Source organism: Geotrypetes seraphini, chromosome 2 (genome assembly GCF_902459505.1).
Source record: "Geotrypetes seraphini chromosome 2, aGeoSer1.1, whole genome shotgun sequence".
Taxonomy (NCBI): Eukaryota; Metazoa; Chordata; class Amphibia; order Gymnophiona; family Dermophiidae; genus Geotrypetes; species Geotrypetes seraphini.
In genome coordinates, this window is record NC_047085.1 from 496,996,342 (window position 1) to 497,016,439 (window position 20,098).

Consider the following 20,098-nt stretch of genomic DNA (forward strand, 5'->3'; position numbering starts at 1 on the left):
GGGGAGGAAGTCCTTGGGATTGCCATGATTTGGCCTTGTACTGAAGAACTACTGTACAACTTGGGGTGTGGGGGGGGGGCATTGTTTATGTTTCTCTGCTGATCTGTTTTGTACGATTATTGAAAAATTCTAAACACCCCCCCCAAAAAAAAAAATTTAAATGTAAAATAAACAGGAGAAGAATAGACAAGCTCCTACCATCTCGCATGTAGAGAGTAAAAACCGAGGGTTTGCAGGGCAGTCCAGCCCAGGAGGTGGAGCAAAGGCTGAAAAATTTGCGGCTGTACTCACTCGAGGAACGTAGGGAGAGAGGAGACATGATCGAGACGTTTAAGTATATTACCGGCCATATCGAGATGGAAGAAGAGATTCTCTTTCTCAAAGGACCCTCAGCCACAAGAGGGCATCCGCTCAAACTCAGGGGCGGGAAATTTCATGGCGACACCAGGAAATATTTCTTCACCGAGAGAGTGGTTGATCCTTGGAACGAGCTCCCGGTGCAGGTGATCGAGGCAAACAGCGTGCAAGAATTTAGGAGCAAATGGGATGCCCATGTGGGATCTCTTAGAGGGTTAAGCCAAGGGAACCTGTCACCAGGAGTGGGATCCGTAGGATAGTAGACTTGGGGGTGGGTCAGTAGAGTGGGCAGACCTGATGGGCTATGGCCCTTATCTGCCGTCATCTTCTATGTTTCTAAAGATGTTAATGAGGCTCTTTATATCAGGTCCAGCAATCAGAGTGCCACCACCTACTAGTTCCAGAATGATGTCTACTGCACTTGAATTTTAAAGACCAGTAAACTGACATCCAGCTGTGCAACATCATGCAAGTAAGTGCAAGCAGTGAGGGTGCGCCAAACACAGCCATTGCGTTCCATGGCAGCCTGTCAGCCCGCCTTGGTTCGCACGCGACTGAGTAGTCACATGGACATCCGTGCACACATACAAATAATTGGTCGACTCGCCTCTCCCCACCCGTCAGTATGATCATGCAGACCCATGCGACCCAGCGGAGCTTCACGGAGCCTTTTCTCTACCCGCAGTCGCTGCAGGGATCGCTAGATATGAGGGCTACAAAAATGGACTTACAGGGCTGGGTGCTGGAGACCACTGGTCTAAAATATCTACATGCCGAGTTTCAGTGGTAGTGGCCCCGTGTTTACTTAAAGGTCAGTGCTTAAATTAACGAGCATATTCAGCAGCTCTACGCATATGGTCAGCGGCACTGAATGTATGTATAAAATGGTAAACAGATATGAACTAATGTGCACCCAGGTGATTATAACACACACCTTCTAACACTTCTCAGTGCTCAGAGAACTGTTTTAAGCTTATAAGACCGCTGGGTGAAGCAAACTTTTAGCCCTCTACTGATACGGCTCAATTCTCAGTCATTGTACTGGTCCCTGTAGTATCTTTAAGAATAATACTCTCTCACTTTTTTAAAAACTTTTTAAAAATACTTTTTTGTCTTTATAAATGGTCAACTTCAAAACAGACTTAGCTTTTAATGCAGGGGTTCAATGGGTTCTAACGCGTTTCGCCATGCTGCCTCAGAGAACCCCGCATCAACACGAACTTAATTCTGCCCCCACCATGTCTGTTTTTGCTTCAACCACTCTTGAAAAAAAAACATGTTTTGGACAACCAGTCTAAAACCACAGGCTGACAACACAGCCTTGAATCTAGTCGACATGCATGGTGAGCCATGAATTAAGCATTATACCTAAAAGTTTCTTATACCTACTCAAAGACGATGTAGCAATCCCAAGTCTGTCCAAGACTGATCCAACATGCATGACTTCTGTTTTTGACAGATTCAATGCTAACCTTTCCCATTCAATTTGCTACCTTCTCCAAACGTTCTGCCAAGCTCTCAGGGAACTCGTTAATCTAATCAGATTTGGGGGGGAAAAAACCTGGACACTGTCTGTATAAAATCGGTAACTCATTGATCGTTCTCTAATGACCTGTCCCAAAAGGTGAAATATGTATTAAAAAGCAATGTTGATCTTGTGACGAATGTGGGTATTTTGTCCCCTTTTCTTTGTGGGGTGGAGTGGGAGAATGGGAGGGGAAATACTGTGGGGAGTTATACCAAGTTGGCTATCGAGCTTCTTCGGCAGACCCTCTGTCTGTTTACAAAGTTGTCATTTTTTTAGGGGGGGGAGATTGTATACAGATAGTGGAATATTTCTATATTGAGAGAGTGTGGCACAGTGGTTAAAGCTACAGCCTCAGCACCCAGAGGCTGTGGGTTCAAATCCCACACTGCTCCTTGTGACCCTGGGCAAGTCATTTAATCCCCCATTGTCCAAGGTACAATAGATAGAGTGTGAGCCTGCCGGGGCAGAGACAGAAAATTCTTGAGTACCTGAATGTAACTTCCCCTAATTTTGAGGTGTCCCGGTTCCTTCCAACTCTTCCATAAACTTCTAGAAACTTTTTTATTCGCTAAACATTTTGAAAACTAACTCTTGTATTTCAGTTTACAGTGCTCCTCTGTGAGTTCGCGGTCCTGGTCATGGCAGTATTTTCCAACTGCGAATGACCGGGCAGGAGAGGGCAGCTGGAGCACCAGCAAGTGAAGGATATCACTCGTGGTATGTTCCAACTGCCTCTTCCTGCACTAAAGTCGGGCCTCACCAATCAGAAGCTGCATGTCAAAGCAGCTCCTGATTGGTGAAGCCTAGCTTTAGTACAGGAAGAGGCGGTCGGAGCATACCGCGAGTGATTTCCTTCATTCCTCGGCGCTCCAACTGCCCTCTCCTGCCTCTCCAGCTGCCCTCTCCTGTCTCCCCTGCTAAAAACCGTATTTGCAGTTTTTTAACTTTCACGGGGGTTCCTGGAATGGAACCCCCGCGAATATCAGGACTCTAGAGCAGACTACCTGGCCAAATCAAAAGCCGTCAAAACAGCAGTCAGGGAGGCTAAATTCCTCATGGAGGAGTCTCTAGCAAAGAACATCCAGAAGGGAGATAAATCCTTCTTCAGGTATATCAGTGATAGAAGAAAAAACTCAGGCGGGATTGTACGTCTTAGGAAACCAGACGGAGACTATGTGGAAAAGGATTCGGAAAAAGCCCAACTATTAAATGAATACTTCTGCTCAGTCTTCACCCGAGAAGCGCCAGGGCTCGGCCCTCAGCTACAGACAAGGGTTGGCTCAGTTGACCCGTTTAGTAACTTTGAGTTTACGCCCAGCAGTGTCTACGGTGAGCTGTCAAGGCTCAAGGTTAGCAAGGCAATGGGGCCGGACAACCTGCACCCCAGGGTGCTTAGGGAGCTGAGTGATGTCTTGGCGGAGCCACTGTCCGCGCTCTTCAACCTCTCCCTTAGTACAGGCAGCGTCCCGTTGGACTGGAGGACGGCTAACGTCATTCCACTCCACAAGAAAGGCTCAAAGATGGAGACAGCAAACTACAGACCAGTGAGTCTAACATCGATAGTGAGCAAACTAATGGAAACTCTAATCAAACACCAATTAGATAAGATCCTGGATGAGGAGAATCTACGGGATCCCCTTCAACATGGATTTACTAAGGGGAGATCCTGCCAATCCAACCTGATCAGCTTCTTTGACTGGGTAACGGGGAAGCTGGATATTGGGGAGTCCCTGGACATCGTGTACCTGGACTTTAGCAAAGCATTCGATAGCGTACCACACCGCAGGTTACTGAGCAAGATGAGTTCTATAGGATTAGGTGACACATTGACGAAATGGGTTGGGAGCTGGCTTGGAGGTAGGCTCCAAAGGGTGGTGGTGAACGGCACCCCCTCCGAAATGACGGAGGTGATTAGTGGAGTACCACAGGGCTCAGTCTTGGGCCCAATCCTATTCAACATCTTTATAAGAGACTTGGCAGAAGGGCTTCGAGGTAAAATAACATTATTCGCCGATGACACCAAACTGAGTAATGTAGTGGGCAAATGCACAACAGACGAAGATTCAGTGCCCGACAACATGATGCACGACCTACTCCTACTGGAGCGATGGTCTAGGACATGGCAACTCAACTTCAATGCCAAAAAATGCAAAGTTATGCACCTGGGCAGCCAGAATCCATGCAAGTCTTATACCCTTAATGGCGAGATCCTAGCAAAAACGGTAGCAGAACGAGACTTGGGGGTAATCATCAGTGAGGACATGAAGTCTGCCAATCAAGTGGAGCAGGCTTCGTCCAAGGCAAGACAAATCATGGGCTGCATACGAAGGGGTTTCGTCAGTCGTAAGGCGGAAGTCATTATGCCATTGTATAGATCCATGGTGAGGCCCCACCTGGAATACTGTGTGCAATTCTGGAGGCCGCATTATCGCAAGGATGTGCTGAGACTGGAGTCGGTGCAAAGAATGGCCACCCGGATGGTCTCGGGACTCAAGGATCTACCATACGAAAAACGGCTTGACAAATTACAGCTATACTCGCTCGAGGAGCGCAGAGAGAGGGGGGACATGATCGAGACGTTCAAGTATCTTACGGGCCGCATCGAGGCGGAGGAAGATATCTTCTTTTTCAAGGGTCCCACGACAACAAGAGGGCATCCGTTGAAAATCAGGGGCGGGAAACTACGAGGTGACACCAGGAAATTCTTTTTCACTGAAAGAGTGGTTGATCGCTGGAATAGTCTTCCACTACAGGTGATTGAGGCCAGCAGCGTGCCTGATTTTAAGGCCAAATGGGATCGGAACATGGGATCTATTCACAGGGCAAAGGTGGGAGGGACATTAGGGTGGGCAGACTAGATGGGCCGTGGGCCCTTATCTGTCGTCTATTTCTATGTTTCTATGTTTCTATGAGTACTGTACTTTATTTTTAAAATTTATTGTTAACCGCGTCGAGCTTCCTTTGGTTGAAGACCCAGTATATAAGGTTAAATTTTAGTTTAGTTTAGTAAACCACTTTGACTATAAGTGGTATATAAATACTAGAAATAAATAAAATAGTTGTTGAGTCTTTCGGTTCCCCTATTCGTCTTTATTAAGAATTCTGAAGATTTTCGGGTTGGGGTGGTCTCTGGGGGTTCTGTGTTTATATAATTAGGAAGTACAGTTCTTTTTTAAAAAAATTTATAACCCTTTACAATTATCATCAAGCATTACAATCTTGAAAAAGATCAGCATATATACAGAGAAGAAAAAATTAACACTTGAAAATACAATCAACTATTTAGTCCACAATATTGGAATCAAGAAAGGAAATAAATTTCAATAAACTAGACAAAATTGTTAAAATTACAGTAACGACAATGGTTATCATCCTACAGCCGGTTAACAGGTCATTCATCAATGGACTTAGAAACCAAGCCTTCTTTTGGTCCTATAAAACCTAAGAGCTGTTTGGGCTCATAAAAAAGGACATTTTTATTTTGATAAGAAATAAAACATTTTGCCGGAAATTTAAGCAAAATGTAGCCCCAGGGGCAAGGCCAAGAACTCCTTTCTGCGCCTCTGGGTTTTCTGGGCTAGATCTGGAAAAATTCTAACATTTGAGTCCAAAAACTTGTCCTTAATATGACAGAAATATAAACGTCAAACATATTCCCTATCACTTTCCAAAGCTAGAGTCAATAATAGAGTGGTTCTATCTGTGACCACCTCATGAGAGGTAAGTATAGTTCTTTTGAAATTCTATGCTTCATCCAAGGCAAGACAAATCTTAGGTTGCATACGGAGGAGTTTCGTAAGCCGTAAGTCATTATGCCATTGTATAGATCAATGGTGAGGCCCCACCTGGAGTACTGTGTGCAATTCTGGAGGCCGCATTATCGCAGGGATGTGCTGAGACTGGAATCGGTCCAGAGAATGACCACCCGGATGGTCTCGGGACTCAAGGATCTCCCGTATGAAGAACGGCTGGATAAATTACAGCTATACTCGCTCGAGGAGCGCAGAGAGAGGGGTGACATGATCGAGACATTCAAGTATCTCACGGGCCGCATCGAGATGGAAGCAGATATATTCTTCTTCAAGGGTCCAGCGGCAACAAGGGGGCATCCGTGGAAAATTAGGGGCGGAAAACTGCATGGGGACACCAGGAAATTATTTTTCACTGAAAGGGTAGTTGATCGCTGGAATAGTCTACCACTTCAGGTTATTGAGGCCAGCAGCGTGCCTGATTTTAAGGCCAAATGGGACAGACACGTGGGATCTATTCACAAAGAAAGGTAGGGGAGGGTCTTTGGGGTGGGCAGACTGGATGGGCCGTGGCCCTTGTCTGCCGTCTATTTCTGTGTTTCTGTGTGTGTTTCTATATGGGTTGGGGTTTTTTTTTGTACCATGCTGTTTTGTATTTCCTGCCAATAAAATTGTTTTAAGGTAAAAAGCAATGCTGAAAGCACACCTCTCTTCAGTGGAATAATGCACAAAACTGGATCCCCACGCGTCACCTGCAAAGAATGATCACTAAAAGAAGATTAACCCTTTATTTGGCATTGTTGCTCAGAAGCAACGTGTGTTTTCTGTGGTTCTTATGGGAGATCTGCAGCTCCAAATGCCTGTTACTTGGCACAGTTGCTCTCGTTCAGCATTGAGTTACATAAATCAACCGTTTCACCCTCTGCCAATTAAAGGGTTAAAAAACAAAAACAAAATAACTTCATACTTGTTCCTTAATCCCCACCTGATCCAATCTATGTAATGACAAATCCACATTTTAGTAGCTAACATGCATGCGACATGGCTTTTAATCCACAAAGTTAGTTCTCGGCAGGGAATGAGTGTGGCGGAGTGTCACAAAATTTAGCTCTCTGTAATTCATACAGCTCACCTTCATGTGATCTCTTGCTCCCTGCCTCTGGCTTTCTCCATTCCCTGTGCCTGATGGAAACACTGGATGGTGTGCTGGAGGGACTATTCCCAGGTGACGCCTTCAGACAGGTTCCTAAGCATGGGACACGTGTACTCAGCACAGCGCCTCCTTCCTCGGCTTTAACTAGGTATACGGAAAATGGCATTAGCTCACAAACAGAAACTGTATCTTGATCACCAGCACCCAACAAACCTCCTCTCACCGCACGACCCAACACGTATTAGATTTGTTTCCAGATGTTGCCTTAACCCTTTCAGGACCATAAGGATCGTAGGCCAATTTTTGTGGTTTTGACGACATTTTTATGGTAAAAAGGGCTTGCAGATGCCAAAAAATTGATTTTTTTTGTGAAATATCATTTTTTTTTTTTTTTTTAAATCACACTTCTGGCTTATGGACAGTGTGGCAAGTGAATCTTCTCGTCAATCTGGCAACGACGCTAATGAATGAATGTCGGAACCAGTTTGTTTACATAAAGGCAGTATCATATGGAATCCGTACATATCAAATTTAGAACTGTAGACTATCCCAATCAAAATTTATAGGATTTTAAAGTTATGGGACAAATATGTCCCTTGGTCCTGAAAGGGTTAAGAACATAAGAATAGCCTTACTGGGTCAGACCAATGGCTCATCAAGCCCAGTAGCTCGTTCTCACTGCAGCCGATCCAGGGCAAGCAGTGGCTTCCTCCATGTCTTTCTCAATAACAGACTATGGACTTTTCCTCCAGGAACTTGTCCAAACCTTTCTTAAAACCAGCTATGCTAACCGCACTTACCACATCCTCTGGCAACGCGTTTCAGAGCTTAACTATTCTCCGAGTGCCTTGCTGCTTATCACAAACATTCTGCGCTTACACCTGACTTTCAAACATAGCAGGAGTGGACTGCTAAAGAGTGGCCTCAGGAGAGGGGGGGGGGGGTCACATCAAAGAAGTGACTGGTGTCATTTGACATTGCACCAAAATCTCCAATTTGATGCTTTGCTTTGGCTAGCTCTGGCAATGAACACTGTAAGCCCTAAGTAGAGGAAGAGGTGATCACACAGTGAGGTATACAACAGGGCCCTGGGTGCACACGCGCCAGGCTCCAAATACATGTCACCAAGGAGTAGCTGCATATAAGGAGGAATCACTGGGGAGCCATGGGGCACTTTATAGGGTTAATTATATAAGGAAGTATTTAATTCTACTTGTGAATGTAAGTGCCTAATAGGGATATTTTAGCCATTTTCATGCATAAATGGGAATGTATAGGCACAAATGGCTTTTTATAAAATAATGCCCAGTGTGAAATTACATTACATTAGTGTTTTCTATCCCGCCAATACCTTTCAGTTCAGGGCGGTTTACAAAATGAGTTGGCCTGGGCATTCCCAGGGAGCTTACAGAGTTGATAGATAGAGTGAGCTTACACAAATTGAAGACTTCCATGAGCGATGGGATCTGGGGGAGGGTTTATAAGGTTTTCGTTAGCTCATTTGACAAATTTTTTTGAAAAGTATAGTTTTCAGTTCTTCCCCGAATGTTTTGCAGTTGGTCGTCTTGGTCAGTAGCTTGGCAAGATGGAAGTCTATTTTCGCTGCTCTGGTGGCTAGTAGTTCGTCGTATAGTTTGTTTTGCTTTGTATGCCTTTTGCTGGGGGATGGGTGAAGAGAGCCTGTGTTACACATTCAAGTTTCAAGTTTATTAATATTTTGATATATCGCTAAAAGGAAATCTGGCTAAGTGGTCACACAGTGACAGAATGTGTCCCTGTCCCCGCGGATAACAATAGGAAACCATCCCATGTCATTCTTTAGTGTCCATCTCAACCTCAGTCCTTCTACACCAGCATTCTTCAATGCAAGGCTTGAGGGTCAGTGGCTGAGCCCATTCATACTCTGATTCTTATGTGAGCCAAGTATAGGATAATGAAGCCATTGTGACATCACTGATGAGGTTGGCTCTTATTAGTGGAATAAAGCATTATGACATCACAGTATCAGCTCTGGATACCAGAGACTGTCATTCTTTAGTGTCTATCTCAACCTCAGTCCTTCTACACCAGCATTCTTCAATGCAAGGCTTGAGGGTCAGTGGTTGTGTCCATTCATACTCCGATCCTTCCCTCTCTCCTTAAAGAACGACATGGGGATGAGGACAAATTCTGTCACATGTCATTCTCTATTTATCATATTCTTTCTTATATCCTGCAATTTTCTACAAGGAATCATTGCGGCTTACAATAAGATTGGAATCAGTTATTACATTAACAAGTAGATTCTAGATAGTGGGTTGGGTGGAGGTCAGTCATTATGAGGAGAAAAGGTAAGTCTAACATCCTTCAGAAGCTGTAATAGGAGGGAACTGAACGTTAAGTATAGGAGTAGACTATTCCAGACTCTGGGGCCCAAGGATCTGAAAGTTGTTGAGATGAGAGACGGGACAACTTAAAGCGCTGCATGTCTCTCGCATTATGGAATGAACGAGGAATCTTGAACTATTTGAAGGAAACTCGAAAAAGAACTACAATTATAGATGATAGGAAGAAAGTCAAGGGGAAGAGAGAAGGAGAAACAAGGCAACAGATACGAGAAAACTCGTAGAGATCTCCAGAGTGTGATTACATTACATTAGTGATTTCTATTCCGCCATTACCTTGCGGTTCAAGGCAGATTACATAAGAATTGTCATGATATTAAGAAATACATAAGGTATAGTTTGAACGTTTTCTAATTTGCTAAGGAGTATATAGTATTGCAAGTGAAGCTTGGGACAGATCTGGTTGTGTTATATTGGTTTTATGTATTTTTTTTGAAGAGTAGGGTTTTTGTTTCTTTTTTAAAGGTTTTGTAGTCTGTGGTCGAAATCAGCGGATTGGTGAGTTGTCTGTCCAGTTTTGCTGCTCTGGTGGCCAGTAGGAGGTATACACAAGGGTAGAATGTAAGCAGAGCAAGCAAATACATAAGAATATAAGAGGAGAAAGTAGATCTTCCTTACTAATTTCCTTTCTTTGGATTCTGCTAATAGTTCAGATGGGTGGGTTATATCCTTAGACCACCACATGGAGGCAGAGAATTCAGAGACATCACTAGTATAAAGGGTGGTTCAGCCCTAGAACTTGGCAATATGCTACTGATAAAGCAGATCTATAAAAAAAGTATAGTTATTGGTACAACATCATGATGCTACCATAATACAGAGCATAAGCATAGAACATTATTTTGGAGCAATCTTATAATAAGGGTAAGAGTCACACATTTAATCTGCCAACTTTGTACAGCAGACTTATAGAACAAAATTGCAGGACAGAGCTCTGGCCCATTAGGACTAAGAAATTTCCTCCTAGGAACTGGGTGTCTGAAAGCTAGAGAGGCTTGTTCAATCTCTAGATCAGTGGTCTTCAATGCAAGGCACGCAAGTCAATGTTGGCCAGCGGAGACCTTCTGGGCAGCCCATGCACCTATCCAGAGGCCCTCCCCCCCCCCCCCCCCGAGCGAAAGTCGATGCTTGCACACCATTCTCATTCCCATCAGTGCTGCTCTTACTCTTCGGGCCGCCGGCAGCATGAGTCCCCAGGGGAGTTTCTGGATCTTACGGAAGCATATTTGCACATTTCCTTTATTTCGGCCCACCACAACTTTTTGCGGTTTCATGTTCTGCCTTTTGGGCTGGCGACAGCGCCTTGGACCTTCACCAAGGTGATGGTTAGCATGGCGGCTTACATCCGAAAAATGGGTCTCAAGGTTCACCCTTCCTTGAGGTGCTGGAGGACCTGGGCTGGATTGTCTTCAGGAAGAGCCATCCGACACTCATGCAATCACTGGAATACCTGGGAGTTCTCTTCGACTTGACTGCGGGCCGCGTCTATCTACCAGAAGCCCACTGGCAGAACCTGTGTGCCCAGATTTTTCCCCTTCTAGAGCGGCCGGCTCCATCGGCATGGGATTATCTTAAATTTCTGGTATCCATGGTTGCCTCACTGGATGTAGTTCCTTGGGCAAGGGTGCACATGCATCCTCTTCTGCATGCTTTGCTCTCTCACTGGGTTCTGCACAGGGATGCCATGAAAGCTTGTCTACCCTGGACTCTGGAAGCCTGAGCAAGCATGGAATGGTGGCTTCTCCCACAAATCGCTCCACGAGGGGCATACCACTACACATTGCCTTCTGGATCGTGATGATGTCAGATGCTAGCCTTTGGGGCTGGGGAGCCCACTGCAACCGCTCTCCTGTTCAGGGGATTTGGACGCCCTCTCAGCAAAATGTCTCACCTATTGTACTGGGAAGGTAAAATTATGGTCATACCTGTTAATTTTCTTTCCTTTAGAAGCAGCAGATGAATCCAGAGACTAGTGGTATAGCTCACATCGACCAGCAGGTGGAGATAGAGAACTGATTAACAGTTGGCCTTAAAGGCTGGTGTTCCTTCAGTTAATTCAGTTATGCACTTTGCCCAAGCATCCCGAAAGGAGAATGAGCAGCCACAAACTCCATTCCAGTAAAAACTTTGTCTTTCTCTTCTGAATACCATTGATATTTTTCTCTTTTTTTTTTTTTTTTTTCAATTGAAATTTTTTCCTTTTTTTTCAGTCATGAACGAATACACTTACCAACTATCGCCCCGGCTACCCTAATGACATAAACCCCCTACACCCAGCCCGTGCATTTGGGGAGGGGCTCTGGATTCATCTGCTGCTTCTAAAGGAAAGAAAATTAACAGGTATGACCATAATTTTACCTTCCATAGCAAAGCAGCAGATGAATCCAGAGACTAGTGGGATGTAGCAAAGCAAACTCAAACTGGGTGGGACGCCAATGCCGCCTCTGCCAGCACTGCTGCGCCAAAACTCGCCTCTGAACGGGCCGCTACATCTAACCGATAATGCTTTGAAAAAGTATTCCCTGACGACCAAGTGGCCGCCCGGCAAATCTCCTCTAATGACATCCCCCCGGACTCCGCCCAAGAGGTAGCCAAAGCCCGAGTGGAATGAGCATGAAGATGCTCCGGTACCTTCTTCCCTGACAACACATACGCCGAAGCAATAGCGTCCTTGACCCAACGCGCAATGGACGCTTTAGACGCCGCCATCCCTTTGTTTTTCCCCGCAAACGCGAAAAGAGATGGTCCGACCGGCGAAAATCATTCGTCACTTCCAAATAATGGAGAAGCATACGGCGCACATCCAGTAGCCGTACCGACAAAAAACGCTTCCCCCAATCATCCTTCCTGAAGGATGGCAGGAACAAACTCTGGTTCACATGAAAGGACGAAACAACCTTAGGCAGGAAGGACGGCACCGTCCGCACCGTCACCCCAGTCTCCGAGAAACGCAAAAAGGGTTCCCTGCAAGAAAGTGCTTGCAGCTCCGATACTCGCCTTGCTGAAGCCATCGCCACCAAAAAAACTGTCTTTAGTGTGACATCTTTCAACGTGGCCGCTGACAGGGGCTCAAAAGGTGCCCCCTGCAATTTCCCAAGGACGAGCTTAAGGTTCCAAGTTGGACAAATTCGCTTAACCGGCGGCCTGATACGTTGAACCCCCTTGAGGAAACGCACCACGTCCGGCTGTGATGCGAGAGCCGAGCGAGCCACCCGGCCCCTGTAACAGGCAATGGCCGATACTTGAACCTTTAAAGAGTTATATGCTAACCCTTTCTCTACGCCCTCCTGCAGGAACGCAAGAATAGCCGGCAGAGAAGCATGGAAAGGCGCAACTCCGTGTCTTCCGCACCATGCCTCAAAGATTCTCCAGACCCTCGCATAGGAGGCTGACGTTGAAATCCTCTTAGCCTTAAGCAGGGTTGAAATCACCTGTTCTGAATAGCCCTTCTTCTTCAGCCTTGCCCTTTCAATAGCCAGGCCGTAAGACCAAAGCGGCCCGGATCGTCCATTAATATTGGACCCTGAGTTAGCAAGTCCGGAGTTACCTGGAACGCTACCTGCTCGCCTACCGACAGCAGCATCAGATCTGCGTACCACGGCCGCCGTGGCCAATCCGGAGCTACCAGGATTACTCTGCCTCGAAAGCGAGAGATGCGTTGCAACACCCGCCCTATCATGGGCCAAGGTGGGAATACATAAAGAAGGGAGTTCGGAGGCCACGGGAGAGCTAATGCGTCCACCCCCTCCGATCCCTGATCCTTGCGTCGGCTGAAGAACCGAGGCACCTTCGCATTGCGGGAAGAGGCCATGAGATCCATCTCTGGCAACCCCCAACGACGGACTAGCAGGCCGAACGCTCGACCCGACAACTCCCATTCCCCCGGATCGAGAAGAGTTCTGCTGAGGAAGTCCGCCTGCACGTTTTCGTGCCCTGCAATGTGTGCCGCCGATAGAAGCGGAACATGCATCTCTGCCCATCGAAACAAATGACTTGCCTCCTCGGCTAACTGCATGCTCCGGGTCCCCCCTTGCCGATTGACATACGCGACCGCCGTGACACTGTCCGACAAGATCCTGGTCGGTCTGTCGTGAACTCGGGCCTGAAACGCCCGCAGCGCTAACCTGATCGCTCTTAACTCCAGCAAGTTTATGGGCCATTGAGCCTCCTGGGAAGACCAAATTCCCTGCACTGACGTCTGCATGCAGTGGGCTCCCCAGCCCTGCAGGCTGGCATCCGTTGTCACTACCACCCAATCCGGTGTGGCCAACGGCATGCCCCTCCAAAGATGCAAGTCCTGGAGCCACCAGCGCATGCTGTGAGCTGCTCGAGGACTCCACTGGAGACGGACATTGTAGTTCAGAGAAGCTGGAGACCAGCGAGAGAGCAGAGACTGCTGTAAGGGCCTCATGTGGCTCCGGGCCCAGGGAACCACCTCCAGAGTCGCCACCATGGAGCCCAGCACCTGTACATAATCCCAAACGCGAGGTCTGGGTGACCCGAGCAGGAGGCGAATTTGAGCCTGCAATTTCTCCCCCCGATCTCGGGGTAGAAACACCTTCCCCAGAGCCGTATCGAACCTTACCCCCAGATGCACCAAAGACTGCGAAGGGGCCAAAACACTCTTGGGAAAGTTGACAATCCACCCCAACGACTGAAGGAGAGCGATCACTCTCTGCGTCACCGCCCGACTCTCCTGCCGGGAAGAGGCGCGTATCAACCAATCGTCCAAGTAAGGGTGTACCCGAATCCCTTCCTTGCGTAGAAAAGCGGCTACCACCACCATGACCTTGGAAAATGTGCGGGGGGCCGTCGCCAGGCCAAAGGGCATAGCCCGAAACTGAAAATGTTGGCCCAGAATCGCAAACCGCAGATACCGCTGGTGCGGAGGCCATATCGGAATATGGAGGTACGCCTCCTTGAGATCGAGAGACGTGAGGAACTCTCCTGGTCTCACCGCCGCAATCACCGAGCGCACCGTTTCCATTCGGAAATGGCGCACGCTGAGGAATCTGTTGACCCCTTTGAGATCCAGTACTGGTCTGAAGGACCCCCCCTTCTTGGGTACAATGAAGTACAGGGAATAGAAACCGCGGCCTACCTCTTCTGGGGGCACCGGTACCACCGCCCCCAGATCGAGCAGCCCCTGCAGTGTCCTGCGGACCTCTGCTCCCTTGGCCGCACCACGGCACGGGGACACCAAGAAAGAATCTACGACGGGAGCGGCGAATTCTAATTTGTACCCTTCGCGAACAATGTCCAATACCCATTGGTCGGACGTGACTTTGGCCCACTCCGCCCGGAATGCCGAAAGCCGACCCCCTAAGGGCAGGGCGGAGGGAGCCAAGCCCCCGTCATTGTGGAGGGCGACTGGCGGGGGTACGGGCTGACTGCCCGGAAGAGGGTCTCGCCGTCCGAAAGGAACTTCTCTGCTGAAACCGAGGTCTCGAAGCAGAAAACGGGCCAGATGCAGACCTGGAAAAAGGCTTACCAGCCCTGGCCCGCCTAACATCCCGGAAACGCGGCCTAGACGATGCGGCCCTTACCGGAGGCCTAGCCCTGTCCTCCGGCAAACGCTGCGTTTTGGTATCCCCAAAATCCTTGACCAGTTTCTCCAACTCCGTTCCAAACAATAAACCCCCTTTAAATGGCAGTCTCACCAGCCGTAGCTTGGATGCTGCATCGGCTGCCCAATGACGGAGCCACAAGGACCTGCGGGAAACCACAGACAGAGCCATCTGTTTTGCAGACGCCCGAATAATATCATACAAGGAGTCCGCCAAATAAGCCAAGCCGGACTCCAAATCAGCTAGTTCCGAAGGGATAGAACCTCCAGACTCCAGCAAATTATCGGTCATCCCTTGTGACCACTGCAGACAAGCTCGCGCCGCGTAAGAACTGCATATTGCGGCCTGTAAGGTAACTGCAGCCACTTCAAAGGACATCTTTAGGGAGGCTTCAACCTTTCTATCCTGTGCATCCTTAAGTGTCACGCCCCCTTCTACCGGCAAGGTAGTTCTTTTAGTCACTGCCGCCACCAGAGCGTCCACCTTAGGCAATCTAAACCTGTCCAATTCGGTCGGAACGACCGGATACAAGAGCCTCATGGCCCTTGCCACCCGCAAACTGGCCTCCGGCGCCTCCCATTGCGCCGAGATTAGCTCCTGCATGGCCTCATGGACCGGAAAGGCTTTCGACGGCCTACGGGTACCTGCCATCAGGGGGTTACCGGACCCCGTGGCATCTTCCTGAGCAATGTTCAAACTTTGCAAAGCTTTAGTAATAAAAGAAGAAAGCTCCTCTCTATGGAACAACCGGATAGCCGTAGGGTCATCCCCCTCTCTACCCGGGATACTCTCCGCGTCCCAATCCAAGAGCTCCCCTTCCTCCAATGACTCAGGCAGGGAAAAAGGAGATCTGGGCAAAATATCCCCCGCCTCCGCAGACACTAGCCTGCGTTTCTTGGCCCCCTGCAACTGCCCCGGGGATCCTGCCGCCCCTGCCGAGGGCCTATCCTCTGTCCCCTCCCCCCCCTTAGAGGTAGAGGGTACCGCAAGGGCCTGCCCGGCCCCCAGCCTCGGCTGGGTAGGCTGCGAGCGCTGCAATTGAAATGCCTGATGGAGCAACATAACAAATTCAGGCGAAAATGCACCCCAACTAAGAGGCACTCCCCCGCCCTGCTCCGAGCCGAGGGGAGGGGCCGCGCCGGCCACCAGCGCTCTCGCCTGTTCCCCCGCCGCCTCACGTTTGTCCTCCAAGCACCCGGCAGAGCACGGCCCCGCTCGTGTTCGGCGCTTCCCGCAGCGCGAACACATCTGACCAGCCTCTTCAGCCATCCCCCCTCGGCCTGCCAAAAAGCTCCGACGCGGGGTTTTTTTTTTTTTTTTTTTGAACACACGCGGCGAACGCCGGCGGCAGACGACTCCGCCCACTAATACGCCCGGCACCCGGGAAACGCGACTCCACTCAAAAAAAAGGCAAAGCCAACACTCACCCGGTCCGCCGCTTACCCCCGAAGCCAGGCCATCGTTGGTAAAACGTACTGGAAGCCGCGTTAACCACTGCCCGGCTCAGTACTAGCAGGCAGGCTGTGTACTTTTTTTTTTTTTTTTTTTTTATACTGGAATGAAGCAGCCAGCCACTATCCTGCACCTGGAAAGGAACCCCTCTATCCAACGGAGGGGAGGGTGGAGCAGGGACCTGGGAGGGCCCAGGTGTACCTCCCAAAGCCGGCACCAATCAGCCAGGCACCCCCACCTACTGAAGAGAACTAGTCTCAACAGAGGAATCCTAACAGAACACCACCTCCATCTATCCTGCAGCAGGCAGAGACCAGGAGCTAGAAGGATAGCTCCAACCCTGCTGGGAGATAGAGCAAAACTGAATTAACTGAAGGAACACCAGCCTTTAAGGCCAACTGTTAATCAGTTCTCTATCTCCACCTGCTGGTCGATGTGAGCTATACCACTAGTCTCTGGATTCATCTGCTGCTTTGCTATGGAAAAAGAGATTATGTACTTACCCTGGTAAGGTCTTTTCCAGTAGATAGATGAGACATTTTAGACCCCCGCCCAGGTCTTACTGTGCCTGTCTATTTATTATATTATTCAATTCTCAGTATTCTCTAGCTCCATCTGCTGGGTGGAGGACAAAACCACTCATCTGAACTAGTCCTATAGCAGGGTCTCAAAATCCCTCCTTGAGGGCCACAATCCAATTGGGTTTTCAGGATTTCCCCAATGAATATGCATGAGATCTATGTGCAAGCACTGCTTTCAATGCATATTCATTGGGGAAATCCTGAAAACCCGACTGGATTGAGGCCCTTGAGGAGGGACTTTGAGATCCCTGTCCTATAGGATGATAAGGAAAACTACAATTTATGAGTGTACAGTACCCCCTCCGAATCCACGGTTTCAGTACCCGCGCATTCGGTTATTCGTGATTTTTGCCCGGTGGTTTGTAATAACAGAAACGCTGCATCCTGGACCTTCCCTGGACCTTATCTGGTGGTCTAGCAGCGACGCGGGGCAGTATCAATTGTCCTACGCTCCTGCCCCGTGCAGAGCCATCATCAAAATAGCTGCCGTGAGTTCCTGTTGTAGTCTAAAGACTTCAACGGGAACTTGCAGCAGCCATTTTGATGATGGCTCTGCATGGGGCAGGAGTGTAGGACAATCGATCCAGCCCCGCGTCACTGCTAGACCACCAGGGAAGGTCTGGGGAAGGTCCGGGATGCAGGAGGGAGGCAGAGGTGGGTCAGAGCTGGCCCTGAAAGTTATCAGTGATATTTCAATATTCGCAGGCCGGCTCTGCCCCTAACCCGTGTGAATACAGAGTAGTGAAGACGCAGGAGGATTGCGAAGACCTGCAACGGGACATAAACAAGCTCGAGAAATGGGCTGCGACATGGCAAATGAGGTTTAAGGTGGATAAGTGTAAGGTGATGCATGTCGGTAACAAAAATCTTATACACGAATACAGAATGTCTGGTACAGTACTTGGAGAGACTCCCAGGAAAGAGACTTGGGAGTACTGGTCAAGAAGTCAATGAAGCTGTCCGCGCAATGTTCGGCGGTGGCGAAAAGGGCGAACAGAATGTAGGAATGATTAAGAAGGGGATCATGAACAGATTGGAGGAGGTTATCATGTCGCTGTACCGGGCCATGGTACGCCCTCACCTGGAATACTGCATCCAGCACTGGTCACCGTACATGAAGAAGGACACAGTACTTCTCAAAAGGGCCTAGGGGAGAGCGACTAAAATGGTTAAGGGGCTGGAAGAGTTGCCCTACAGTGAGAGATTAGAGAAACTGGGCCTCTTCTCCCTTGAAAAGAGGAGATTGAGAGGGGACATGATCGAAACATTCAAGGTACTGTAGGGAATAGACTTAGTAGATAAAGACAGGTTGTTCACCCTCTCCAAGGTAGGGAGAACGAGAGGGCATTCTCTGAAGTTAAAGGGGATAGATTCCATACAAACGTAAGGAAGTTCTTCTTCACCCAGACAGTGGTGGAAAACTGGAATGCTCTTCCAGAGGCTGTTATAGGGGAAAATACCCTCCTGGGATTCAAGACAAAGTTGGACAAGTTCCTGCTGAACCAGAACGTACGCAGGTAAAGCTAGTCTCAGTTAGGGCACTGGTCTTTGACCAGAAGGCCGCCGCGTGAGCGGACTGCTGGGCACGATGGACCACAGGTCTGACGCAGCAGCAGCAAGTCTTATATTCTTATGTACTTGCAAATGTAAGCATGGTCGTGGTACAGGTGATCACACCTTAAAATTAAGGTCAATTTTTGGCCACTTGCATTGGTATTTTATAAAGAAAAGATGTCCACCTTTCTTTATAAAACACACTGCAGGTGCATTTTGGCTATCTTAAACTAGGCATCCAGTTACAAAATTAACCTCAATAAGGTAGAGCAAAAAGATTAAACATCAGTACAAGAGGATGCAAGATGTGGCCTGAAAGTCTTTAAGTGGTGTGATAGCAGTGCCAAGCCCCTAATCATAGGGAAAACAATAAAAAAAATATATTTTGATCTATTGAGGGTGTACAGAAATGTAACCAAGTATAATTTAGTGCTATTCCACTCTCTGAAAGCACATCAGTCATGCTGATCATTTAAGCCAAGGAAAATGGCACATCTCTTTAAATAATGCAACCTGAATGCGTAGAAGACAGGGGGTTACTGACATTAGCTGGATTCCCCCAGCACATTGTTTGAGGAGCTCAGGCTCAAATGCTCTTGGGTTTACCTTCTGCGTACAGCCTTTTGGCCTGCAACTCCGGTCTCCGGGGTTCCTCTTCTCCCTGGGTAGTGCTGCTGGGTGTGCAAGAGGGGCTGGGCACATGTACGGCAGCTTTCTTCCCACTCTTCTCAGAGCCCACCGCCTGCCCAATCTCTGGCATGCCATCCGACTCAACTACGTGGAGAAAACTTGGTATTAAAAGCAGGCCTAACATAAAACTCACTTGTATCCCGCAAATACCATTAAGTTCTATGGCTGTTCACAAAGACTAGCAATACAAATGAATAGACATCCGATTTCTAACTTCCAAAGTGTTCCCTGAAAAGATTTTAAGGCCCGTCAAAATTGTTGATATGAAGTTGGGAGTGTAAATATATAAGTTAAATCCCTAGTCCATGAGGCTGCCTGAAAAGATGATAGTCGTTCCTGAAATTTCTTGTATTTACATCCTTTCACAGAAGGGAAAGAAAACAATGAACAAGTTTTCCTAGGATGTTTAGAATTTGTAGTAATAAAAGATTCCATAAGATACTCAGGAATTGAGCCTGTTAGTGCCTTGAAACAAATACAGCCCAGCTTAAATTTAACCCGTGCCTCAACTGGAAGCCAATGCAGTCGATGATAAAAATCAGTAACATGGTCATACGTCTTTAAATTGAAAATTCTGAATTATGCATAGTCTATGAAGGTTTTACTGAGTACCTACAAAAAGAATAATATTACAATAGTCCAGCTGACTAAGGACAAGTGATTGAATCAACAAACGAAAGGAGTTAATATTAAAATGTGCTCCAATAGTTCTTAATTTCCATAGAGTATAAAAACCCTTTCAAACCAACTTTATTAGACCAGTGTTCTTCAACCGCCGGTCCGTGGACTAGTGCCGGTCCGCATAAATTTTATGCCGGTCCACAGGGCAAGCACGTCCATTGGGCCCAAGACAGTGTTCTTCAGCCGCCGGTCCACAGTGCAATCACCGTGGCATCTTCGGGCTGGCTCCCTGAGTGCTGCAGTGCACAAAGCTGTGGGCAGAGGCTCCTACGCGCAGCCTGCGCCTGAACCGGAAGCCTTCTCTCTGACATCGCAAAGTCAGAGGGAAGGCTTCCAGATGAGGGGTGGGATGCACGTGAGGAGCCGCTGCCCAAAGCTTTGTGTAATGTAGCATTCAGGGAG

General features: G+C 48.0%; 1 protein-coding gene across 15 annotated transcripts in view; it reads right to left on the reverse strand.

The window, feature by feature from the left end:
- Nucleotides 1-20,098, reverse strand: part of LOC117354441 — a 238,688-nt gene that overhangs the window by 132,418 nt on the left and 86,172 nt on the right. For all 15 annotated transcript variants that reach the window (XM_033932006.1, XM_033932001.1, XM_033931998.1 and 12 more), the window contains 2 exons: nt 18,932-19,099; nt 6,767-6,931 (listed from right to left, as the gene is read on the reverse strand). In XM_033932006.1, coding sequence (XP_033787897.1) covers nt 6,767-6,931; nt 18,932-19,099 — 333 coding nt within the window. The remainder of the gene's footprint in view (nt 1-6,766; nt 6,932-18,931; nt 19,100-20,098) is intronic.